This window comes from Lactuca virosa, chromosome 5 (genome assembly GCF_052849685.1).
Source record: "Lactuca virosa cultivar CGN04683 chromosome 5, Lactuca_virosa_CGN04683_v6, whole genome shotgun sequence".
Classification (NCBI taxonomy): Eukaryota; Viridiplantae; Streptophyta; class Magnoliopsida; order Asterales; family Asteraceae; genus Lactuca; species Lactuca virosa.
Window position 1 is genome coordinate 360009488 of NC_136430.1, and position 22005 is coordinate 360031492.

Here is a 22005-nt window from a genome sequence, read left to right on the forward strand (position 1 = left end):
ATAAGTTCTTTTTATTAGTGTGGTTGTGTCTTTTCTCTTGATGGTAAAGACCTTGAGTTTTTTTAAATCAGATTGAGGAATTTTATTTTGATTCTTAACAAATTTATTTTCATGTTTCCTAGGGTTAGCTGACGTCTTCTTTGTTTGCATTTTGTCTTCAGAGACGAGCTTCCCTTTTCCCTTGCTATCCTTGACATCCTTGTTAGGATTCTGCTTTGGTTGAGAACGAGGAGGTTGCGATTTAGGACTGAAACTTGTCTTTCGGTTCTTATGAAGGTTAGACTTGGGACCGAAACTAGTCTTTCGGTTCTTGTCACTGCAAGAATTGGGACTGAAACTAGGCTTTCGGTTCGCTTGACTACAGGATTGGTAGTGGGTGCATGGACCAGAATTATCCTTTGATCCAGATTTCGCCTTGAGATTTGACGCCTTTTCTGTGCGAACATAATTGGAGTTTTGGGAGTTCCAAAACTGCTTCCTTTCATTGAGATTCTTTTGATATCTTTTGTTTCGCTGGCGTTTTTGTTCAACAAGCTGCTTTTGAGACTTGTGTATGTTTGCTCTTGGCTTTGGTCTCTCAGCATGAGTTTTGCTCTTCAATGAAGAGGTTTCGCTTGCAGCCGTCATTGGTTCGCTTGGGATTTCTTTGGTACCACTTGTGCTTGGTACATCAAAGCTTGTAGGCTTGTTGAGTGGTTCTGCCACGTATCTGCCTTTAACCCACCATGAAGTTCTCTCTGACAAACCGACAGTCTCATCTGCATTGTCAATTGGAGCCGACCAGAAATAATTATCACAGCCACCTGCATTATCTTCGTTCACTATGGCTGTCAATTCGGCTGTGTGTTTCTGAGTAACCCCTGTCGTGGTGTATACTTGATTTGGCATTGTTTGTACCTTTTGATAAACCACTGCTTTCGGTTTCAGAATTTTGGATTTATCGTGGGACACACCAGCGAACTCAACCGAATTTTCAGATATAAGGCCTTTGGTAGGTTCGGTTTCGCTCTTGACAAATTTTGAACAGTCAACCACATCCTCTATAGAAATTTCACTCATATCACTTTCCTCGTCAAATTCAGAAGAGTTTTCAACATTTATTTTGTTTTCTGAACTTAACTTGGCATTCAATGAGTCAAATGTTTGTATGGTTTCGGTCTTGATTTTCAATTTATCATTCTCGTCCAAAAGATTTTTGAGCATGTCCTTATGGTCTTTGGACTTGATAAAGGACTCGATTTTGTCCAGACCAACCCTGTAAGCGTCAGAGATATTATCTGAGGAGACAATAGATTCACAGTTATAACCATCAATATCAACTTCGTCCTCCTTTAACTCTAGGAAGGGAAAAATCATTTTGTGAATCTTTTTGACAATTTCACAATCTAAATGCAATTGAGTGATATTTGTATATAAATGTTTAGCAATTAAGCAAAAAATGTTTCTTTGTTTCATCAGTTTCAAATTATCACGTTGCAAATAAATAACTTCATCTCTCGTCCTAACTAACTCTAACTCCGTCTTCTCTATCCACATCCTTCGCTCCTCATTCTTGGATGTCACCCTGCTAAGTTGATCGGTTAGGTTAGCATTTGTGAGGCGTGTTTGCATTAGACTACCACTTAAACTAGAAAATTTGAATTTCAAATCGTTTAATTCCTTTTCATAGTTAGTTACAGGTATTTTAAGTGATTCGAGAATGGATTGTACCTTCTTGATCAACTGATCGCAGTCATTGATCCTCTCACTCACAGGTTTGGCAGCAAAACACTTATCTTCCTTCAGAATCGCCTCCTCATACTCGCCTTCGGTTGTGTAGCCCCTCATTTGTGACACCCCAGCTGTCACCATCAAGCATCTCCCAGCAGACTCAGTACTCTTTTCTTTCGCCACAAATGCCTTGCCATGTGTGGGTTTACGTACTTCTTCATCTTCAGAGTCTGTGGATCAGACCTCTACACCACCGAACTCATCATCCACAACGTTCTCCTGCACAATCAAAGCATTCATTGAACTGTTAGAGACTTTCTTCTTCTTTATCTCCTCCAACTTGCTCATATAGTATGCTTCATCGTCTTCACCCTCCTTCTTCTCTGACAGCTTTCTTAACATACAATCTTTGGCAAAGTGGTTTTTGCCATGGTAGAAGTTGCAATCGTATCCGGAGTCTCCCACCAGTTTGCTCTCCTTCTTCTCTTCTTCTTTCTGAGGAGTATTTTTGATCTCCTCTTTGGCCTTTTCTGAGCTATAGCTTCCCTGCCAGTTTCGGTTCTTGGCAATAGGAAACTTTTTGCGAGCAAACCTTTTCGGGTTGGAAACCATCATTGCATATTCTTCGCTTGTCAGATCACATTCTGACATCTCTGACTCTTCTTCATCTTCTGCCACATTCTTCGCTTTAGAGAGAAGGGCCAAGGATCCCATACCAGACACCACTTTCGCTTCCTTGGTCACAACACTTTCATGAGACTTGAGAATACCTACCATCTTCGCCAGTGAATAGGTTTTAAATTGCTCGTGAGCCTTCACCGTTGATACCACAGCCATCCATTCGGGTCTTAAACTATTCATAAATGTGACCTTCTGTTCGATCATTTCCCTTCCAATGTCGTGCCTGATCATTTTGCTCAAAAGATGGTTGAAACGATCGAAAGTCTGAACAAGTTTTTCATCAGGCTTTTGTTGGAAAGCACCGAACTCAGAGAGCAATAGAGTTTGGATAGAATGCTCTAGGTCTTCATCAGTGGAATACAACTCTTTGAGTCTAACCCAGATCTATTTTGCCATGGTGGATGAGCTTACTACACGAAAAGTATCAGACTGTAAAGCAAATCGAATCATTCTCATGGCTTTAACATTACACAGCAACTTATCTTTCTCGTCTTGAGGAATCTTCTCCACATCAGTTACGAGCTTGTTGTATTCCTTTTGAGTCTTAACAGTTGTATTTGTACCAGAATGAACAAAAGGACCCAAAGTTATCGCTGCCCAGATAAGATAACCATTGTCTTCGGAACCAACGACGTAGTCCTCAAAGTGATGCGTCCAAACTTCATAATCCTGAGTATATAGAATCGGGATTCTGGTTGTAGATCCAATGCTGTTGGAGATATTGATCGGATTGGTTTGTGAATCTTCGTGAGACATGATGACCTTCTTTAGATATCTGCTTAGAATCAGACTTGTAAAGATTGAATAGGTTAATATCGAGATCTATGAACAATGTCAATGAATGAATGACGACTTAACAGATCCAATAAAAGCGGAAACCCTAAGAAAATTCTTCAAGAAGAAGACATGCGTATGATTTACACAGCCTCCTGCTCTGATACCAATTGATGAGAATAAAGTTCTCTTAGATCGATAGATTCAAACAGATATTAATAAGACAATAACAAGCAATAGGAAACAATGAACACCAACGTGAATCAAACGAATGTCGAATGATTAAAACAGCAACACCTCAGAAGAGCTCGATGAAGAACTTCTACTTTAGAGGCGCGCTAGGGTTACAGTACTTGTCAAAAGAAATATTCAGAAGCGTAACAAATGTGATGCATGCATGCACCATAAATACTAAACCCTAAAGACAAATATACGGTTGGACAGGCCCAAACCGCGAATACAAATAGACCGAACTATCTAAGCCCAAAGGCGCAACCCATATACTCAACACATCAGGTGGGATACAAATGCGCTCCTTACGACAAATCAACAAAATTCCTCTTAAATCAAATAAGTATAGATAATATAGGAATACGGTAATGAGTCTTAGACCTCTCTAGTTGTATGATTTCCTCGATTTCTTCATCGTGTCCTCTTTATTCAGTGTAGTTGTGTCATCGACCTAGCCTTCATCTTTTCCTTATCTTACCCTAGCTGTCAGCCGCCTTATCTATTTCATGGGTTTCTTCTTATTTCCATAGGTTTTTCTCTTCATCTTTTATGTTAGTCATGACCACATATAAGGAATGAACTATGACAAGTAAACGGTTGTCAACGACTAGGAAACACCGATGAATGACGAGTAAGCCATGGCGAGGGAGAATGTCAGCAGAAGGCCATGTGATGGAAAGATGGAAAAAGCTCGTGTGGGAGTAATTAATGGATTATAGCTTTTCTTTCTTTAAAATAATAAAGTACAATGAATAAGTAAATAGCTTTTAAATTACCGTTAATCGGTAGTTACTTTTGAAAATACTATTGCTTGGTTAAAAATTCCATAATTGTATTTTGCACAACAACCTGACATTCGTTTAGTGCATAATAATCTAAAACCCTAACAAATCTAAGTATAAAGAAACCGTTAAAATGACAAGCAACAACTAAAATACATAAAAAGATAACTAAAACCCTAAAATTACTTCCAAAATTTAAAACTCCCCTAAAAGTGAAACGACCCATCTCTGTCCGATTGTCGAGCCCGATCGAGCACACCAACAATTGTGTTTTATAAGTGCGCAAAGGGGTAGGACCAGTGGGTCAGTTGGATTACCTATCCGTCGATTATGATACTTCTCACATTTATTTGATCGAGGTTATTTGGGTTTTCAGAATGTCATCTGGTTCTGATACCATTCTTTAAGTTAATGTGCATATCCACCAATCGTGTGACAAATCAATCAGTATCAGTATCAAATTAGGTGAATATACTTAATAAGTAATCAATACATTTTTCTTTTTATTAGGGGGCAGAGACAGGATTTCATAGTAGGGATGTCATGAAAAATTTTAGCAGTGTCACGATAATAGGAAAAAAAATCAAAAGATTTCGAAATTTTTTGCACTGCGTCTGAAAAAATCAGACGTTGTTGGTGCCACTACGGGCACCATAGTAAAACCGTCAGTGCTTTCTATAATTGACATGTTTAAACCATAACCATTTCAAATAGACCAACATATATATATGGAAATACATTGAAACCCAAAAAAAAAAATCAAGCCAAGAGATCTTCAATAATGCTGATAAAACATACTATATAGTAGTAGTGCATTCATTATATTTATAGTAGATATATATATATTTAAACACCACAGAAATCTTGGAGAATATTCTGCGATTTCCTTCCATTTTCCGTGACATAATAATTCAGAAGATCAACATGATCAAACGCCTTGAACTTTAGAGGATGCTCATAATCCACCAACTCATCTGGTACTTCCACCTTCTTACTCAAAAACGAGAACAACGCAATAGTATATCTCGTTTCCTTCCCATGCTTGTCCATGGTTACTTTATGGTTCGGCGATAGCACCCTATCATTACTCCAAGCCTATCATCACAAAATACACTGTTAAATAAATTTACCACTGAATTTATAAAATAATAAAACATATGCATGGTGATCACTGATCACCTTGCAAGCATCGCCTGCCATGACCACAAAAGACGAAGGAGGGTATTCAACAGAAATCCATTCCTCATTCCTTGCTCTTATTTCCAACCCTGAAACCTGATTCTGATGAAGTATTGTCAAAAAGCTTTTATCTGTATGAGAAGGAAAAGCCATTGTGGTTTCATTCATCTCTGGTGCCCTGTATTTTAAATACCGAAGAAGATAAGTCGTGGAGTCCATATGAGAGTTACTGTACTTTCCCACACCATAGCTTTCAAACATCATCTTTATCACCATATTTTCTAATTCCTTCACTGCCCTTGAAAACAACATTGAAGTTTCACTACAAAACATCGAGAAAGTTACAATTTTAGTTCCTGAGTTTATCATATTAATTTTTCAGTTTTGGTTTTAAAAGGAACTGGTTTGTAATTTAAGTTAACATCGATTTTGTTTCTGGAACATTAAGGGTGTCTTTGGGAAATTTTGGGAAAAATAGCTGGTAGCCATAAGATATAAATTAATTCCTTTATGACCAAAAGCAAAGAAATATCCTAAAATCAAGGATCAGAATTCAGAATTATAATTTACTCAAAGATCAAAGTTAAAAATTAGAGTTTGTTGGTTTGACTAAATGGAGAAGCATGTTGACTTAATAACTTACCAGAAGGATTGATTTCCGTTTGGCCACATGAGGTTTGTGAAACTTTGAGCTCCTTCGTGGTCTGTAGCGTAGTCGATTCCTAACCCTTCATGAAGTGGGACAATTGGCATCTGGCCTACGTATCCATGGTAAGGCTTTGAGACGATGTTTTTGATTTTGGTTTCCGTTGGGAGGTCAAATAATTCGTCTGCAGCTTGGAAGACGGATTCTTGAAGCTTGGTAGAGACTCCATTGTAGAGTGCTATGAAACAGCCGTGGTTTTGAAGGGCAACCCTGATATCGTTACACGTGGAGGACCAGATGGTTGTTCCAGGGGTTAAGTTGTCATTTGTGAAGTCTACTACGAGAAGTTTAGGTATTGTTAGGGAGCCCATTGTTGAGTTATAAGTTATAAGTGATGTTAAATGGTGGTGTGTTGATCGCGTTATATAACGCTGAAATCTGATCACAGTATATACACACAAAAATTATAAGCATATATGCATAAAGTGTCGGTTAAGTCACTTTCAACAAATTTGATTGGTTTATTGTAGTGTATCGATGGTGTTTTTATTGCATGATTTGTATCGAATTAATGTATTTTCATTGAGTTGGTTTCGACAATAGACATTCTTGATGCTGATTTTTATGTTCCTGTTATATTCAGCATAGAGAAAGAGTAGAGACATGCAAAAAACAAGGTTGGTCCCTTAATTTTAATCTACAAATGCCATTAAAATTATCTCGATTTCTTAATATAAAAATGAAAAAATATAAGTTAATACAAATTCTCTATTTCTAATTTTAGTGTGATGGTAGAAATGTTTTGTTGTTTAAAATTTTCCTGATAAATAGAAATAATTTTGTCACTCATCATTCTCTTATCCATTATGTCACATGTCATTTTGTAGCAAATTTAGATTAAATTATATATATGTTTCATTTTATGGTTTTTTCTATTTTATTAAATTTCATATAATACTTAAATATAATAAATGTATATCCAATTTATTAATGCAACTTTCTTTATAATTTCTAAATTTCTAAATTGAATTTAATTATTTTAGTTGTTTATTTATTTAAATTATTAGTTTAAATTTAAAAGACAAATAAGCATTTCAATTTTAATAATTAAATTTTTTTTTTCTTATAAATTTAAATTTTCTAAATTGTTAGATCTTCATGTTTTTTTATTTTTTTTTAATAAACTCATATTATACATTGATCTTGCAACTAATATTGATAATAATTATGTTCAGGATACAAATAATAAATTGTCCATGGCAATGTCAATCTTTGGTACCACATGAGTCATGTAAGAGACACATACTCTAATATAAGGATACGAATTTGATTTCAAAGAATAAAACTAGTAAAATATTGATTTTGGCTAGAAATCGGGGCTATCCGTACTAATGTATCAATATTCAATCATATCATGTTTAATAATGTTTTTGTAGTAATTATATGCTAGTAACACTATTTCTTGGTTATCAAAGGATCGACCACCTTTCTAAAATTTAAGTGTAAGCACCCTAACTATAGAGTAATTTACATGAATGTTCATTGTGGTTTAGTGTAATTTGCATGTGTAGTCCTTAATTATGTTTTTAATTCGGAATAACCCTACTATATGATTTTATTCCGTGTTTACTTTCTAACTGAACTGAAAAGACAAATATTCCATTATCTAATTTATTTTAACTTTATTTATTTGTTCTCAATGTTTTTATTATTTATTTACTTTTTTAATTATTATTTATTTAATGGAACCTACTAATCTACCCAGACTCGACAACAACCACCACCATGTTGTTCTCTGGAAAGCACTACCAACTCCGGCAGCAACCATCAACTCCGGTAACAACCACTAACTTCTTGAAAAGAAGACATGATAAATATATCAAATAAAGAACTAAACATACAATTGGAAGGAGTATATGTGAGACGGAGACCTTAAAGGTCATAAGAAAACATGGCAACTTAGAACAAACATGTCCTATATGTCAACCTTGTTGACCAGGAACTCGCAGGTACGCTATGACCGAGTTCCTTACCAACCTTGCTCCATCAAACGGATGGAATAAAGAATAAATTCCACAATTAACTGATAGGACCGATGATCGCACTCACGGATGAACATCGACTCCAAACAAAAGCCCAACGGGCATGGGCTAACCTAGCCTATACATCAACACGACTAATCAAACCATGACAAGTATGATTCCACCCATCCCAAATTCAAAAATCGCCTAAAAGTTCTCAAATATATATACTTGACTTCCTGACAATTCATCACTATCCCACCGCTCCTACGAGCTTAACAATGTCAATCTAAAAGAAAATCTTAGGCGGAAACCATACTTCCATACATTCAGGGGTACAACCATTTAACAAATAGTCCAAGATTCCTATAACGAACTTCATCACTGGCAACTTAACTCACTGAGAAAGATCATCACAACCACACATAAAGATCCATTATGAAACCTCCGTGAGGGACTACCAGTAACAACCGTGACCTTCCAACAAGCCACAATCCTACTAAACCCCAACTCAAACCCATCAGCTACTGAACTAACAATAGTATTTCCATACAGCTCAAAATATGTAACTATGCCAAGGACCAACAAACCAAACACACAGACGTCCATGACACAACTGTCAGCCCGACACACATTAGTGAAATCCATGATGTTTCACGACACGTTGTGGCCCCATCCAACCATTGGAATGAGAAGTTCATGGTTCCTCACCGTTCTTGCCATCACCCAACCACATACATGAAGACTCCCTACCAGCACCCAATAGCCCTATATGTACACAACCATCATCCTACTGACCTACAGGAACCATGTCAACATCACACTTAACAAATATCCTTGCTTTATTATATTTCATCTTTGGATCTATGAGATATTGGTGTTTTGGTTCATGTTTTGGTCCCTTTATGGTTTGATCTTTGAAGTTTGGACAACTCCATGATATTTAAGTAATGTTCTACTCCAGATCTAATTTTTTGATGGAGTAGAGAGTGCATGCAGGAGCTCTCTTTATTCTATTCATGAAGAAAAATAGGATCTTGGACTTTTTGGAAACTTGGATTTTAGATCTAGTTGGTTTGGAGTGTTCTAATGGATAAAGTTGGAAACTGTATCCATTAAGACATCATTTGTATCTAGATCTAAGAATTGGAATTCTGGACTTAAGGGTTTAAGTTGAAAACTAAGTGTTGAATAGCGTTAGGCATGACGCATCTTTTCCATGCGTGGGGCATGTAACATCCTAAAATTTAAGACTAGATTCTTAAAGATATAAAGTAAATAAATGAAATGTGATTTTGTAACGCCCGGTTCCCGGTACGTATTTTTATTACAAGTTTTTGCATATTTACACAGGGACTCGACGAGTTGGAGGCCCAACTCGTCGAGTAGATGCGAATGATTGGACGCGAGTGGAAGAGTCTACTCGTCGAGTCGGAATCCCCGACTCGACGAGTAGACATGTTTGGATGAAACCCTAAATTTGAGGGTTTGCACCCTATTTAAACAACTTATAGGGTTTCCACTCCTGCCTCCATCACCCTCAGACTCTCTTCACGAAATCCTAATCAGCTGTGAGTGTTCTTGAGCTATTTTTGTCCCATTTTAGTGATTTGAAGCTTAGAGAATGAAGGAAGGGCTTGGAGATCCAAGGAGAAGGCAGTGGATCCAGAGTCTTGGCTGTATTTCCAGCTTGTTTGAGGTAAAAAGCTTCAACCTTGGCTTTCCATCACTTAGATCTTCTTTAGGGCTTGCATCTTGTCATTTTTGGGACATTTCTAAGTAACTTTCGGGATTTGAGTGAATATGAGAGTGTTGACTTCAGATCTTGAACCTTTAAGGGTTCCCATGGTATAAAGGTACCAACTTTATACCCATGGGAGTCCCATGCACCATGTAGACTTCATTTTAGGTCCTTATGAGCTAGTTACCCATGCATGCATGTAAAGTTTGTAACTTTACATGCTATATCGATCCTAGGAGGTCAGATCTATGTTCTGGATGCATTAAACCCGACTGAAATCGACTTCGTAGACTTGGACTTTGGGGGACTCGGCGAGTCATTCATAGGACTCGACGAGTCAGGTTATGGTTCCCCAACCTTTTCTGTTTCTGATCGATCTGGTTGAGTCTAGAAGAGGACTCAACAAGATGGACGTGAATATCGACTTGAAGATCAAAGAACTCGACGAGTTCAAGGATGAACTCGGCGAGTTCAAGGCAATGTCCCAACTTCTATGAATAAGGACTCGACGAGTTCAAGGAAGAACTCGGCGAGTCAAGGGCTAAACACTGCAACTTGTATGAAGAAGGACTCGATGAGTTCATGGAAGAGCCTGGCGAGTCAAGAGCAAAAAGGTCTCGATTCTGTATGATGGAGAACTCGACGAGTTCTTGAAAGACTCGACGAGTAGGATTGAAGTTCCATGATTTTTGAGGATTATGGAACTCGACGAGTTGGTGGACCAACTTAGCGAGTTGAGTCAACCAGATGTTGACTTTGACCAAAAGTTGACTTTGACCACAGTGTTGACCTTGACTTTGAATTTGACCTGAGTTGACCCTTGAAAGGGTTAAGAGTATGAAATGGTAACTAAGGAAGGTTGTTATGTGTAGGAGTTTGAGAGGAGTTGATTCCCGCATCGAGGACAGTTCAGACACTTCACGACATTGAGGTGAGTTACCTTCCAGTAGAAGTGGATATACGGCCACAATGTCGGCCCACTAGTAGGAGTTATTTGCTAGATGGTTGTCTTTGTGATAATTATCTAGGTTTGCTACTACCTAATATGTTCTATGTGCTATCATGATATGATGTTATGTGATAGGAGTAGTAGGGGGGATTAGTCCCCGTGTCACGGTCGTAAGGACCGAAGGGTAGGTCTAGCACCCCAGAATTGCCTGGCAGTATGTTTATGTTATGTTATTATATGGTAGTAGTAGTAGGGGTGAAATAGTCCCCGTAGCCGGTTTAGATAAACCGGAGGGTAGGTCAAGCACCCCAGAACGGCTTGACATGGGTAGGTCAGGCACCCAAGACTTGTCTGGCTGGGTAGGTCGAGCACCCCAGAATGGCTTGACATGGGTAGGTCAGGCACCCCAGAATTACCTGTCAGTATGTTTGTTATATGGTATGTGGTATGATGGGGGAACTCAGTAAGCTTTGTGCTTACAGTTTTCAGTTTTTTTTCAGGTACGTCTTCATCGAAGGGGAAGGACCCGACACGGTAGTAGCGCATCACACTGTGACATCCCCAAATTTCTCGGCCAGAAAAGACCGATTTAGTTTATGCTTTTAAAATAAAATTAGAGTAATCTTCCAAAAGATGTTGCAGAATTTGTCCCCAAAACAAAACATGATAAAAAAATTTATCAAAACATTTTTTTTAAGAAATATATATTTTCATTATATATCAAAACTTCGGGATGTCATGTTCCGATACAGACCAAAAGCATAAACAGTACATTATAAGCCTTACAACAGATATTTACATCTACTGGCCTATAATCCAAAAATCTCTCATCATCATCCAACTATGCTCTGGGTCCACTACCTGTAATATAAAAAGCTGAGTGGGTCAGGCTTGGGAGCCTGGTGAACATATAGGGTTTTCAACCCACAAATAATAATAAATTTATTAAATTCATCAACCAAAAAATAAATTTATTAATTTCATCAACCAACAATAACCCTGATTACCCATTCCCGTTATCCTCACTTTACGTCCCTAAACACCTACCATAAGGGACCTAATCTAAGGATTTTCATCGGGGTGACAACACTGCTTTAGGGATTCCTCAGCAATTAATGTCAAATAAGGCAACCATGAGGGGGATGGAGTACACCAGCGAACATATAGTTCACCAACACCTACAGGTTGCGAACCTGCTAGCGTTCCACTGGACTGTCTAGAAAGGTCCGTGGTTGTCATCTATACTACGCTAGATGACTACAACAACAACGACAACAACATCGAGGCCTCTCATCATTTTAACACACATCAACTATTTTATCTACCCATGTTTTACCAAACATATTTGTAGATAAAAATACATATACAGTTTAAAACTTGTATAAAACATCTATTCAACACCATCTCAAATAAACAAACAATATATTTACATATAACACGTATTTTATAAAAAAAAACTACTTCATATCTATGTGGAAGATGAAAGTTACTACACACTCACTTTATTTAACGATAATCGGGCAGCACTTCGTTTCTTAAAACGATCGTTTCCGATGAAACCAGGATGTTTTCCCAAAAACCGGACTTCACGCGGACAGAGTTTCGGCTCGAAAACTCTTTTTCTCGGGATCTTCAGGCTCTCCGGGGCTTGCTTACGATGCTAGAATAATATAATAGGCTTGGGGGTATTTAGTGTAGCAAAAAGGAAAGTATATGGTGAAAGGAGTGAATTTTTGTAACATAAATACGCCTGGCTTCGGATCCTATTTATAGGAGGCCGAAGCTCCTTAGTACGCTGGGCGTAATGCTCCGGTACGCGGGGCGTACTGCCTTGCACATCTCTTCGATGGGCGTACGAAGGGATCAGCTCGGACGCGCCAAGGCTACGACACGTGGCTCTCATGCGAAGGAGTAGGGAGGGTGACGGACTCCGAAACACTTACACGAGTACGCTAGGCGTACTTCGGTACGCTGGGCGTACTTCGAATTTTCAAACTTCAAAAATTCGTAACTTTCGCATACGAGCTCCGTTTTTGACGTTCTTTATATCCACGCGTAGGTCAGACCGTGCTCTACAAGTTTAGTTTAGACTTCGTCGGCTAATTTTGACTTTATTTTTAAAGTTATATTTTTAACAGGCGGGGACAGGAAAAGTCTGTTAAAAAATCATAACTTCTTTATCCGACGTCCGTTTTCGTCTATCTTTTTACCGCTGAACTACTATCAACAAGATTTTCGATTCTCATTTAGGTTGTTTCGGCTAAAAATCACTCGATCTAAAATTCGAGTTTTGGGCTGCATACTGCTATGTCAAATCTTAAAAAATTCATAACTTCCTCATACGAAGTCAGATTTGCACATTCTTTTTATGAACGCTCTCGGTTTAACGAACACTATACCTTTCGTTTAGATCGCTAAGGCTAAAAAGCACTTTATCGTAAATTCACTTTTTACGTCACACAATGTCGTGCCGGTTCTGTCGCGGAACTTCGACAGGTCATAACTTCTTCATTATAACTCGGATTTCGGTATTCTTTATATCTCCGGAATCCTTATTTCAACCACTACAACTTTCTTCATAGATATCGGGTTTATCTAAATTTATTTTCGACGCTTATTTTTATTCTTAATTCATTAAATCATAATAATTTAGCAATAAGCACATAATACTCAAATAATACATCTTATTATTTCAAAACAAATTCCAAAGGTTAGCCTAGACTATTACATCATCATTAATGCCTAGCCTAGAAACACGGGCGTTACAATTCTCTCCCCTTTAGGATGATTCCGTCCCTAGAATCATACATCAGCAAACAAATGTGTAACATCCGGATTCCCAGGTATCTTATTTTAAGTATTTATATTGAATTTTAGAGAGGGACTCGGCGAGTAGGCGCTCAGACTCGCCGAGTGGGATCGCGCATTTCTGGTCTGATTTAATGAAGGACTCGACGAGTCGATGCGTGGACTCGGCGAGTCCGCGATGTTAAGTGAAACCCTAATTCTCGGGGCATGTGCCCTATTTAAAGGCCTGTATAGCCTCCATTGCGGCCACTTCACCCCTGAGAAACCCTAGAGAGAGAAAGAGAACGTTTGTGGGGCAAGAGGAAGGCTAATTCACCATTTCTTGTGTGTTTTAGCAAAAGAGAAGTAGTTTCCAACAAGAGGAGGTCAAGGGAGCTATGGATCCAGGGTTTTCAAGTTCAGATCTACACTATTGAGGTATCAAATCGAACTTCCCTTCTGTTTTGGGTTAAGATCTATGATTTATGGTTTTCTATAAACCTTTTTAGGCTTGAAAGGTTGAGGTTATGGTCCCTTGCTGGGTTAGACCTCAGATCTGGACCCATAGAGGTCCAGAGAACCTTTCCCATTCTGCTTTATGCTTGTTCATGGAGGATTGGAGACTAGGTTGCCATTTTTAGAGTTATTTCTCCATTTATGACTTGATGTGGGTTGCATGCACGTAAAGGTTGCACCTTTACGTGACCTTTGAGCACTTGAAGGCCAGATCTATAGTTTAGAGAAGCAGATCTGACCTCAGAAGGTCATTTGAGAGTTGTTATGGGAGCAACTCGCCGAGTCCATAAGTGGACTCGACAAGTCGAGTCGGGGTTGCCCCGCGATTCGTGACAGGTGTAACCCGTCGAGTGGAAGGATGACTCGACGAGCCAAGAGAGGCTGAAAGGATTCAGAGGACCCGCATGGACTCGCCGAGTCGCCCTTGTGCACTCGACGAGTCGGGTCAAAGTTTGACCGTTGACTTTCGTTGACCTTAGGGTTCTGGTCAAGACTGATTCAAGAGAGTTCAGGGAAGGGTAGAATGGCCTTCTACCCAATCTGTAGAGATGAGAACACGAGAGAATATTGATCGGGGATGTTATTTGAATAATAGGAGGAGGCTAAGTCGGGACGTTGAGCACGAAAGTTTATCCGACTTCATTGAGGTGAGTCTTCTCACTATACTGTACCTGGAAGGGTACCTATGTGTGATCGGAAGGTCTTATATGCTATGAGATGTATGAGTTGTATGTTGTTATGTGATATGTATGTGTTATGTATGTTATGTACGGTAAGGACCGGAAGGTCAAGATGATATGGACCGGAAGGTCAAGATGATATGGACCGGAAGGTCAAGTGGTTACGGACCGGAAGGTCGATACGGGTAGGAACGGAAGGTCTATCGGGATTCGGGACGGAAGTCCCCTGAGACACATGGATCGGAAGATCCTACAGAGTTATTGCCTGGAAAGGCGTATGTGTTGTATGTGGTATCTTGGGGAACTCACTAAGCATTTATGCTTACAGTTGTTATATTATGTGTTTCAGGTACTAGTGATGATCGCGGGAAGGCGCCGTCATGATCCGTACACACTTATAGAGTTTATGTTATTGAGATTCTGGGACATGTTTTATTATGACACAGTGGATACATTATGTTTTGTGATTATCGTGTGATTGAAAGTATGATTTAAAAATGAAAATTTGTTTTGGAAATTTACGTTGTTACAAGTTGGTATCAGAGCCTTGGTTTGAGGGATTCGGGTGCATCTTCGGATGAATCTGAACTCAAACTGAGGAATTGAGAAAGTTTTTCATAAAATAAACAATTTTTTTAGAGAGTAAAAGATTTTGAGAAAGGCAGAAGGAAGCAGTGTGTACGATCAGCCAGCACCTGAACGGTGATTTCCCAAAATACCCTTACATTATATGTTATGAGATATGTTATGATATGATATGCATGATAGAGTTGGCTAGGTATTCATATTAGGACTAGAGTGGCCTGATTTTGTGATGCCTTAGCCTAGGAAGGATTTTGCTGCTATGTGATGCTTGAGAGCGAGTAGGTAGCAGTGAGGAGCTGATGAGGGGTCTACCAAGGGTAGCCTATGCTAGTGAGATATAGAGTACTTGTGATCTGGGATCCAAGGAGGAGGACTTAGGGTGAATAATGATGCGGTGTGGACGGTAGTATAGGGCCCGTACTACTGAAGACACCGGAGCAGTGCGCACCCTAAGTAAGAATCCTTTGGGTACTAAGGAACAAGTAGGGTTGAGTTATCGAGTGCAAGTATGCTCGAGCGAGTCTCTGATATTTTTATGTTGTATTTCAGAGACATCATGGTTGGGACACGTCACAGACCTGAGCCGAGTGGCGTGAGTGACGAGGAGCTTCGTCAGATGATCCACGATGAGGTGGCAGCGGCGATTCGAGCCGAGATTCCGGAGATGTTTGGGTCTATCAAGACCACATTGATTGAGATTTTTGATGAGCGATACGCAGAGGTGACTGAGGCTATGGCTGCTGCAGCTACTGCAGCTATAGCTACTGCCAGACCTCAGGGAGGTGACTCGTTGTTGCTTCGAGAGTTCAGCAACACGAAGCCACCAGAGTTTGACGGGACGCAGGATCCGATCGCTGCGATGAGATGGATTTCTGATATCGAGGGATGCTTCTACACGTGTTCATGTCTGGAGCATCTGAGGGGTACGGTTCGCGTTGAACCAGCTTCGCTTGGGAGCGAAGGATTGGTGGAAGTTCGTGACGGTGAGCTTCACTCTTGCAGAGATTTCAGCGGTGACCTGGGAGAGGTTCACCACCATGTTCAGAGACGAGTATGTTCCCCCGGTGGAGAGGGAACGGTTGGTTCAGGAGTTCTTGACCCTCAAGCAGGGTACTGATTCGGTTACTGTGGTTACCAGGAAGTTTCATGAGAGGGCGATGTTCTGCCCTGAGCAGGTGTCTACTGAGTAGGCACGCATGAGCCGGTATTTGGGCGTTTTGAGGAGGGATATTCAGAAGTTCGTGTCGAACTCAACTTACCAGACATTTGCTGAGCTCCAGGCAAATGCCCAGAAGAGGGAGATTGAGTTGGAGACTCAGGCCAGGGAGGAGGCCGAGTCTCAGAGGATGGATCGGCGGCCGGCACAGTCTCAGCCGGCAGCCAAGCGGGCAAAGTCCGCTGATACGAGATCTGGAGGCCAGAAGGGCCGCACTTGTGGGAAGTGCGGCAAGGGACATGATGGGGTCTGTCGATCAGGTGCTTGCTACAAATGTGGCAAGGAGGGGCATATCGCCAAGGATTGCCCCAAGGGATTTATGGTTTGCTTTCATTGCAACCAGACTGGCCATCGGAAGGCCAAGTGCCCGCAGTTGCATCAGGGATCAGCACAGGGATCTGCCCCTGCTGCTAGGGTTACCGAGGTTCGGCCAGCGAAGGCCGAGGCACCGAAGGCTCGCGGGAGAGCTTTCCAGTTGACAGCGGAGGAGGTTCGCGCAGCGCCCGATGTAGTGGCTGGTATGTATTATTATTTATTTATGCTGAGTTGAGATATTGTGCTTATATGATGATATGCGTAGGTACTTTTCTTGTGAGTTTTGTACCTGCCTTAGTGTTATTTGACTCGGGTGTGAGTCGATCATTTGTGTCGATAGCGTTTAGTCGACACATCAATAGCAGACGAGAGGCGTTGAGTCGACCTCTGCGAGTTTCCATAGCTGACGAGCGAGCGGTGTATGCTACGGATGTGATACGAGGATGTGTACTCGAGATCTTCGGTGTTGAGTTCCCGATAGATCTGGTCCCGATAGCGATGAGGGACGTGTGTGTCATAGTGGGCATGGATTGGTTGAGCCGATTTGGGGCTGTTATAGACTGTGAGCGACAGTTGGTGACGATACGAGACCCTAGTGGGGGAGTGCTTACGGTGTACGGCGAGGGTACCCGATGTGGGTCGGCGATTTGTTCGGCTGCCAGAGCGAGACAGAGTTTACAGCAGGGCTGCAGCGGGTTTGTAGCCTATGTGATGGACGCACGAGAGGCAGCTGGGAGGCCAAGTTAGATGGATGACGTTCCGATAGTGCGTGAGTTCCCGGATGTTTTTCCCGAGGAGTTGCCGGGTGTGCCTCCCGAGAGGCAGGTAGAGTTCCGCATCGATTTGGTTCCGGGGGCAGCGCCTACCGCCAAGGCGCCTTATCGCCTTGCGCCGCCAGAGATGCAGGAGTTATCCGCGCAGCTTCAGGAGCTGCTGGGGAAGGGGTTTATTAGACCGAGTAGTTCCCCTAGGGGAGCACCGATCCTTTTTGTCAAGAAAAAGGATGGTTCACACCGGATGTGTATTGATTACCGGGAGTTGAACAAGTTGACGGTCAAGAACCGTTACCCATTACCGAGGATCGACGATTTGTTCGAATAGTTGCAGGGAGCGTCTTATTTCTCCAAGATTGATCTGAGGTCTGGATATCATCAGATGAGAGTGCGCGATGAGGATATCCAGAAGACGGCGTTCAGGACTCGTTATGGGCATTACGAGTTCGTGGTGATGCCTTTCGGGCTCACCAATGCACCATCAGCAGTCATGGATCTCATGAACAGGGTGTGTAGACCGATGTTGGATCGTTCGATGATCGTGTTCATCGACGATATATTGGTGTATTCGAGATCTAGAGAGCAGCACGAGGAGCATCTGAGAGAGATCCTCGGGGTATTGAGGACGGAGAGGCTTTATGCCAAATTCTCCAAGTGCGAGTTCTGGTAACGGGAGGTCCAGTTCTTGGGGCATCTCGTCAACCAGGATGGGATTTTGGTCGATCCGGCCAAGATTGAGGCAGTGATGAGTTGGGAGGTGCCGGGATCTCCCACCGAGATCAGGAGTTTCCTAGGATTGGCCGGTTACTATCGGAGATTTATCAGAGATTTCTCCAAGATCGTCGTGCCTCTCACCAGGTTGACCCGGAAGGGTGTTGCTTTTTCATGGGGTCCGGAGCAGCAGACCTCGTTTGAGACACTTCGCCAGAAGTTATGCGAAGCCCCTGTGTTAGCCCTCCCGGAAGGGATGGAGGATTTTGTGGTGTATTGTGACGCATCGATATCAGGGTTGGGTGCGGTGCTTATGCAGAGAGGGCATGTGATAGCGTATGCATCGAGGCAGCTGAAGCCTCATGAGACGAGGTATCCCACCCACGATCTGGAGTTAGGGGCAGTGGTGTTTGCCCTCAAGATATGGCGTCATTATTTATATGGGGTTCGGTGTACCATATACACGGACCACAAGAGCTTGAAGTATTTGATGGATCAGCCCAATCTGAATATGCGCCAGAGGAGATGGTTGGACGTGGTAAAGGATTACGATTGTGAGATCCTGTACCACTCGGGCAAAGCTAATGTCGTAGCTGACGCCCTGAGCCGTAGGGCAGAGAGTGCCCCGATTCGAGACATTTGCATGCGACTGACAGTGATGACTCCGGTGTTGGACACCATTCGGGAGGCCCAGGCAGAGGTCGTGATACCGGAGAACCGCAAGAGGGAGCGGGTGATCGGGCAGGTGTCCGAGTTCGTTACCGGTAGTCGAGGGCTGATGACCTTTCAAGGTCGGATTTGGGTGTCGTATGCAGGCGGGGCACGTACCATTCTGATGGAGGAGGCGCATAGATCGAGGTTCTCGATCCATCCCGGGGCCACTAAGATTTATTTGGACCTGAAGAAAGATTATTGGTGGCCCTGTATGAAAAGGGATGTCGCGTGGTTTGTCGAGAGGTGCTTGACCTGTCGCAAGGTTAAGGCCGAGCACCAGCGTCCGCATGGCAAGTTGCAGCCGCTTGAGGTTCCCCAGTGGAAGTGGGAACAGATTTCCATGGATTTCATCACCAAATTGCCGAGGACCGCGAGGGGTGTCGATGCAATTTGGGTGATCGCCGACCGGCTGACGAAGAGCGCGCATTTTCTTGCTATCAGTGAGAGCTCTTCTGCTGAGAGGTTGGCAGAGTTGTATGTGAGGGAGGTGGTATCGCGTCATGGAGTACCGATCTCGATTGTGTCAGATCGAGATGTACGTTTCACTTCCAGGTTCTGGAAGAAGTTCCACGAGGAGTTGGGTACGAGGTTGCATTTCAGTACCGCCTACCACACCTAGACGGACGGACAGAGTGAGCGGACGATTCAGACACTCGAGGACATGCTTCGAGCATGTGTGTTGGACTTCGGAGGAAGTTGGGACACGTACTTGCCGTTGGCTGAGTTTTCCTACAACAACAGTCACCATTCGAGTATTGGTATGCCTCCCTTCGAGTTGTTGTATGGTAGGAGGTGTCGGACTCCCATTTGCTGGGGAGAGGTAGGACAGCGTGTGATGGGTAGCACTGAGATAGTGCTTCAGACGACAGAGCAGATACAGCAGGTTAGACAGAGGTTATTGACGGCTCAGAGTCGTCAGAAGAGTTATGCAGATAGGCGACGATCCGAGCTTGAGTTCCAAGTAGGAGACTTCGTACTCCTGAAAGTGTCTCCTTGGAAAGGAGTGATCCGATTCAGGAAGAGGGGCAAGCTGGGTCCCCGGTATATCGGGCCATTTAGGGTGACCGCGAGGTTGGGCAGGGTAGCTTATCGGTTGGAGCTACCTGAGGAGCTGAGACAGATTCATGATACCTTTCACGTGTCACAGTTGAGGAAGTGTATAGCCGACGAATCGGCGGTGGTACCGCTGGAGGATATTCAGGTGGATGCGAGCCTGAATTATGTTGAGAGTCCAATCGTGATCCGGGATCGGAAGATCAAGGTTCTGAGGAACAAGGAAGTGTCCCTGGTGTAGGTCCAGTGGCAACATCGGAAAGGGTCCGAGCTGACCTGGGAGCCGGAGTTGGAGATACGGGAGCAGCATCCAGAGTTGTTTGCCGAGCAGGACTTCGAGGGCGAAGTCTGATTGTAGTGGGGGAGAATTGTAACATCCGGATTCCCAGGTATCTTATTTTAAGTATTTATATTGAATTTTAGAGAGGGACTCGGCGAGTAGGCGCTCAGACTCGCCGAGTGGGATCGAGTAAGGCAACCATGAGGGGGATGGAGTACACCAGCGAACATATAGTTCACCAACACCTACAGGTTGCGAACCTGCTAGCGTTCCACTAGACTGTCTAGAAAGGTCCGTGGTTGTCATCTATACTACGCTAGATGACTACAACAACAACGACAACAACATCGAGGCCTCTCATCATTTTAACACACATCAACTATTTTATCTACCCATGTTTTACCAAACATATTTGTAGATAAAAATACATATACAGTTTAAAACTTGTATAAAACATCTATTCAACACCATCTCAAATAAACAAACAATATATTTACACATAACACGTATTTTATAAAAAAAAACTACTTCATATCTATGTGGAAGATGAAAGTTACTACACACTCACTTTATTTAACGATAATCGGGCAGCACTTCGTTTCTTAAAACGATCGTTTCCGATGAAACCAGGATGTTTTCCTAAAAACCGGACTTCACGCGGACAGAGTTTCGGCTCGAAAACTCTTTTTCTCGGGATCTTCAGGCTCTCCGGGGCTTGCTTACGATGCTAGAATAATATAATAGGCTTGGGGGTATTTAGTGTAGCAAAAAGGAAAGTATATGGTGAAAGGAGTGAATTTTTGTAACATAAATACGCCTGGCTTCGGATCCTATTTATAGGAGGCCGAAGCTCCTTAGTACGCTGGGCGTAATGCTCCGGTACGCGGGGCGTACTACCTCGCACATCTCTTCGATGGGCGTACGAAGGGATCAGCTCGGACGCGTCAAGGCTACGACACGTGGCTCTCATGCGAAGGAGTAGGGAGGGTGACGGACTCCGAAACACTTACACGAGTACGCTAGGCGTACTTCGGTACGCTGGGCGTACTTCGAATTTTCAAACTTCAAAAATTCGTAACTTTCGCATACGAGCTCCGTTTTTGACGTTCTTTATATCCATGCGTAGGTCAGACCGTGCTCTACAAGTTTAGTTTAGACTTCGTCGGCTAATTTTGACTTTATTTTTAAAGTTATATTTTTAACAGGCGGGGACAGGAAAAGTCTGTTAAAAAATCATAACTTCTTTATCCGACGTCTGTTTTCGTCTATCTTTTTACCGCTGAACTACTATCAACAAGATTTTCGATTCTCATTTAGGTTGTTTCGGCTAAAAATCACTCGATCTAAAATTCGAGTTTTGGGCTGCATACTGTTATGTCAAATCTTAAAAAATTCATAACTTCCTCATACGAAGTCAGATTTGCACATTCTTTTTATGAACGCTCTCGGTTTAACGAACACTATACCTTTCGTTTAGATCGCTAAGGCTAAAAAGCACTTTATCGTAAATTCACTTTTTACGTCACACAATGTCGTGCCGGTTCTGTCGCGGAACTTCGACAGGTCATAACTTCTTCATTATAACTCGGATTTCGGTATTCTTTATATCTCCGGAATCCTTATTTCAACCACTACAACTTTCTTCATAGATATCGGGTTTA

At 42.0% G+C, this 22005-nt stretch overlaps 1 protein-coding gene across 1 annotated transcript; it reads right to left on the minus strand.

Moving 5' to 3' along the window:
- Positions 1 to 4930: 4930 nt before the first annotated feature.
- Positions 4931 to 6436, minus strand: LOC145115839 (putative 2-oxoglutarate-dependent dioxygenase AOP1). Its single transcript, XM_079052195.1, has 3 exons — positions 6001 to 6436; positions 5358 to 5679; positions 4931 to 5273 (listed from the first exon to the last, which is right to left on the minus strand). Exons 1-3 carry the CDS (start codon positions 6372 to 6374, stop codon positions 5025 to 5027), a joined length of 945 nt encoding a protein of 314 aa, XP_078908321.1. The 5' UTR covers positions 6375 to 6436; the 3' UTR covers positions 4931 to 5024.
- Between the last annotated feature and the right edge of the window lie 15569 nt (positions 6437 to 22005).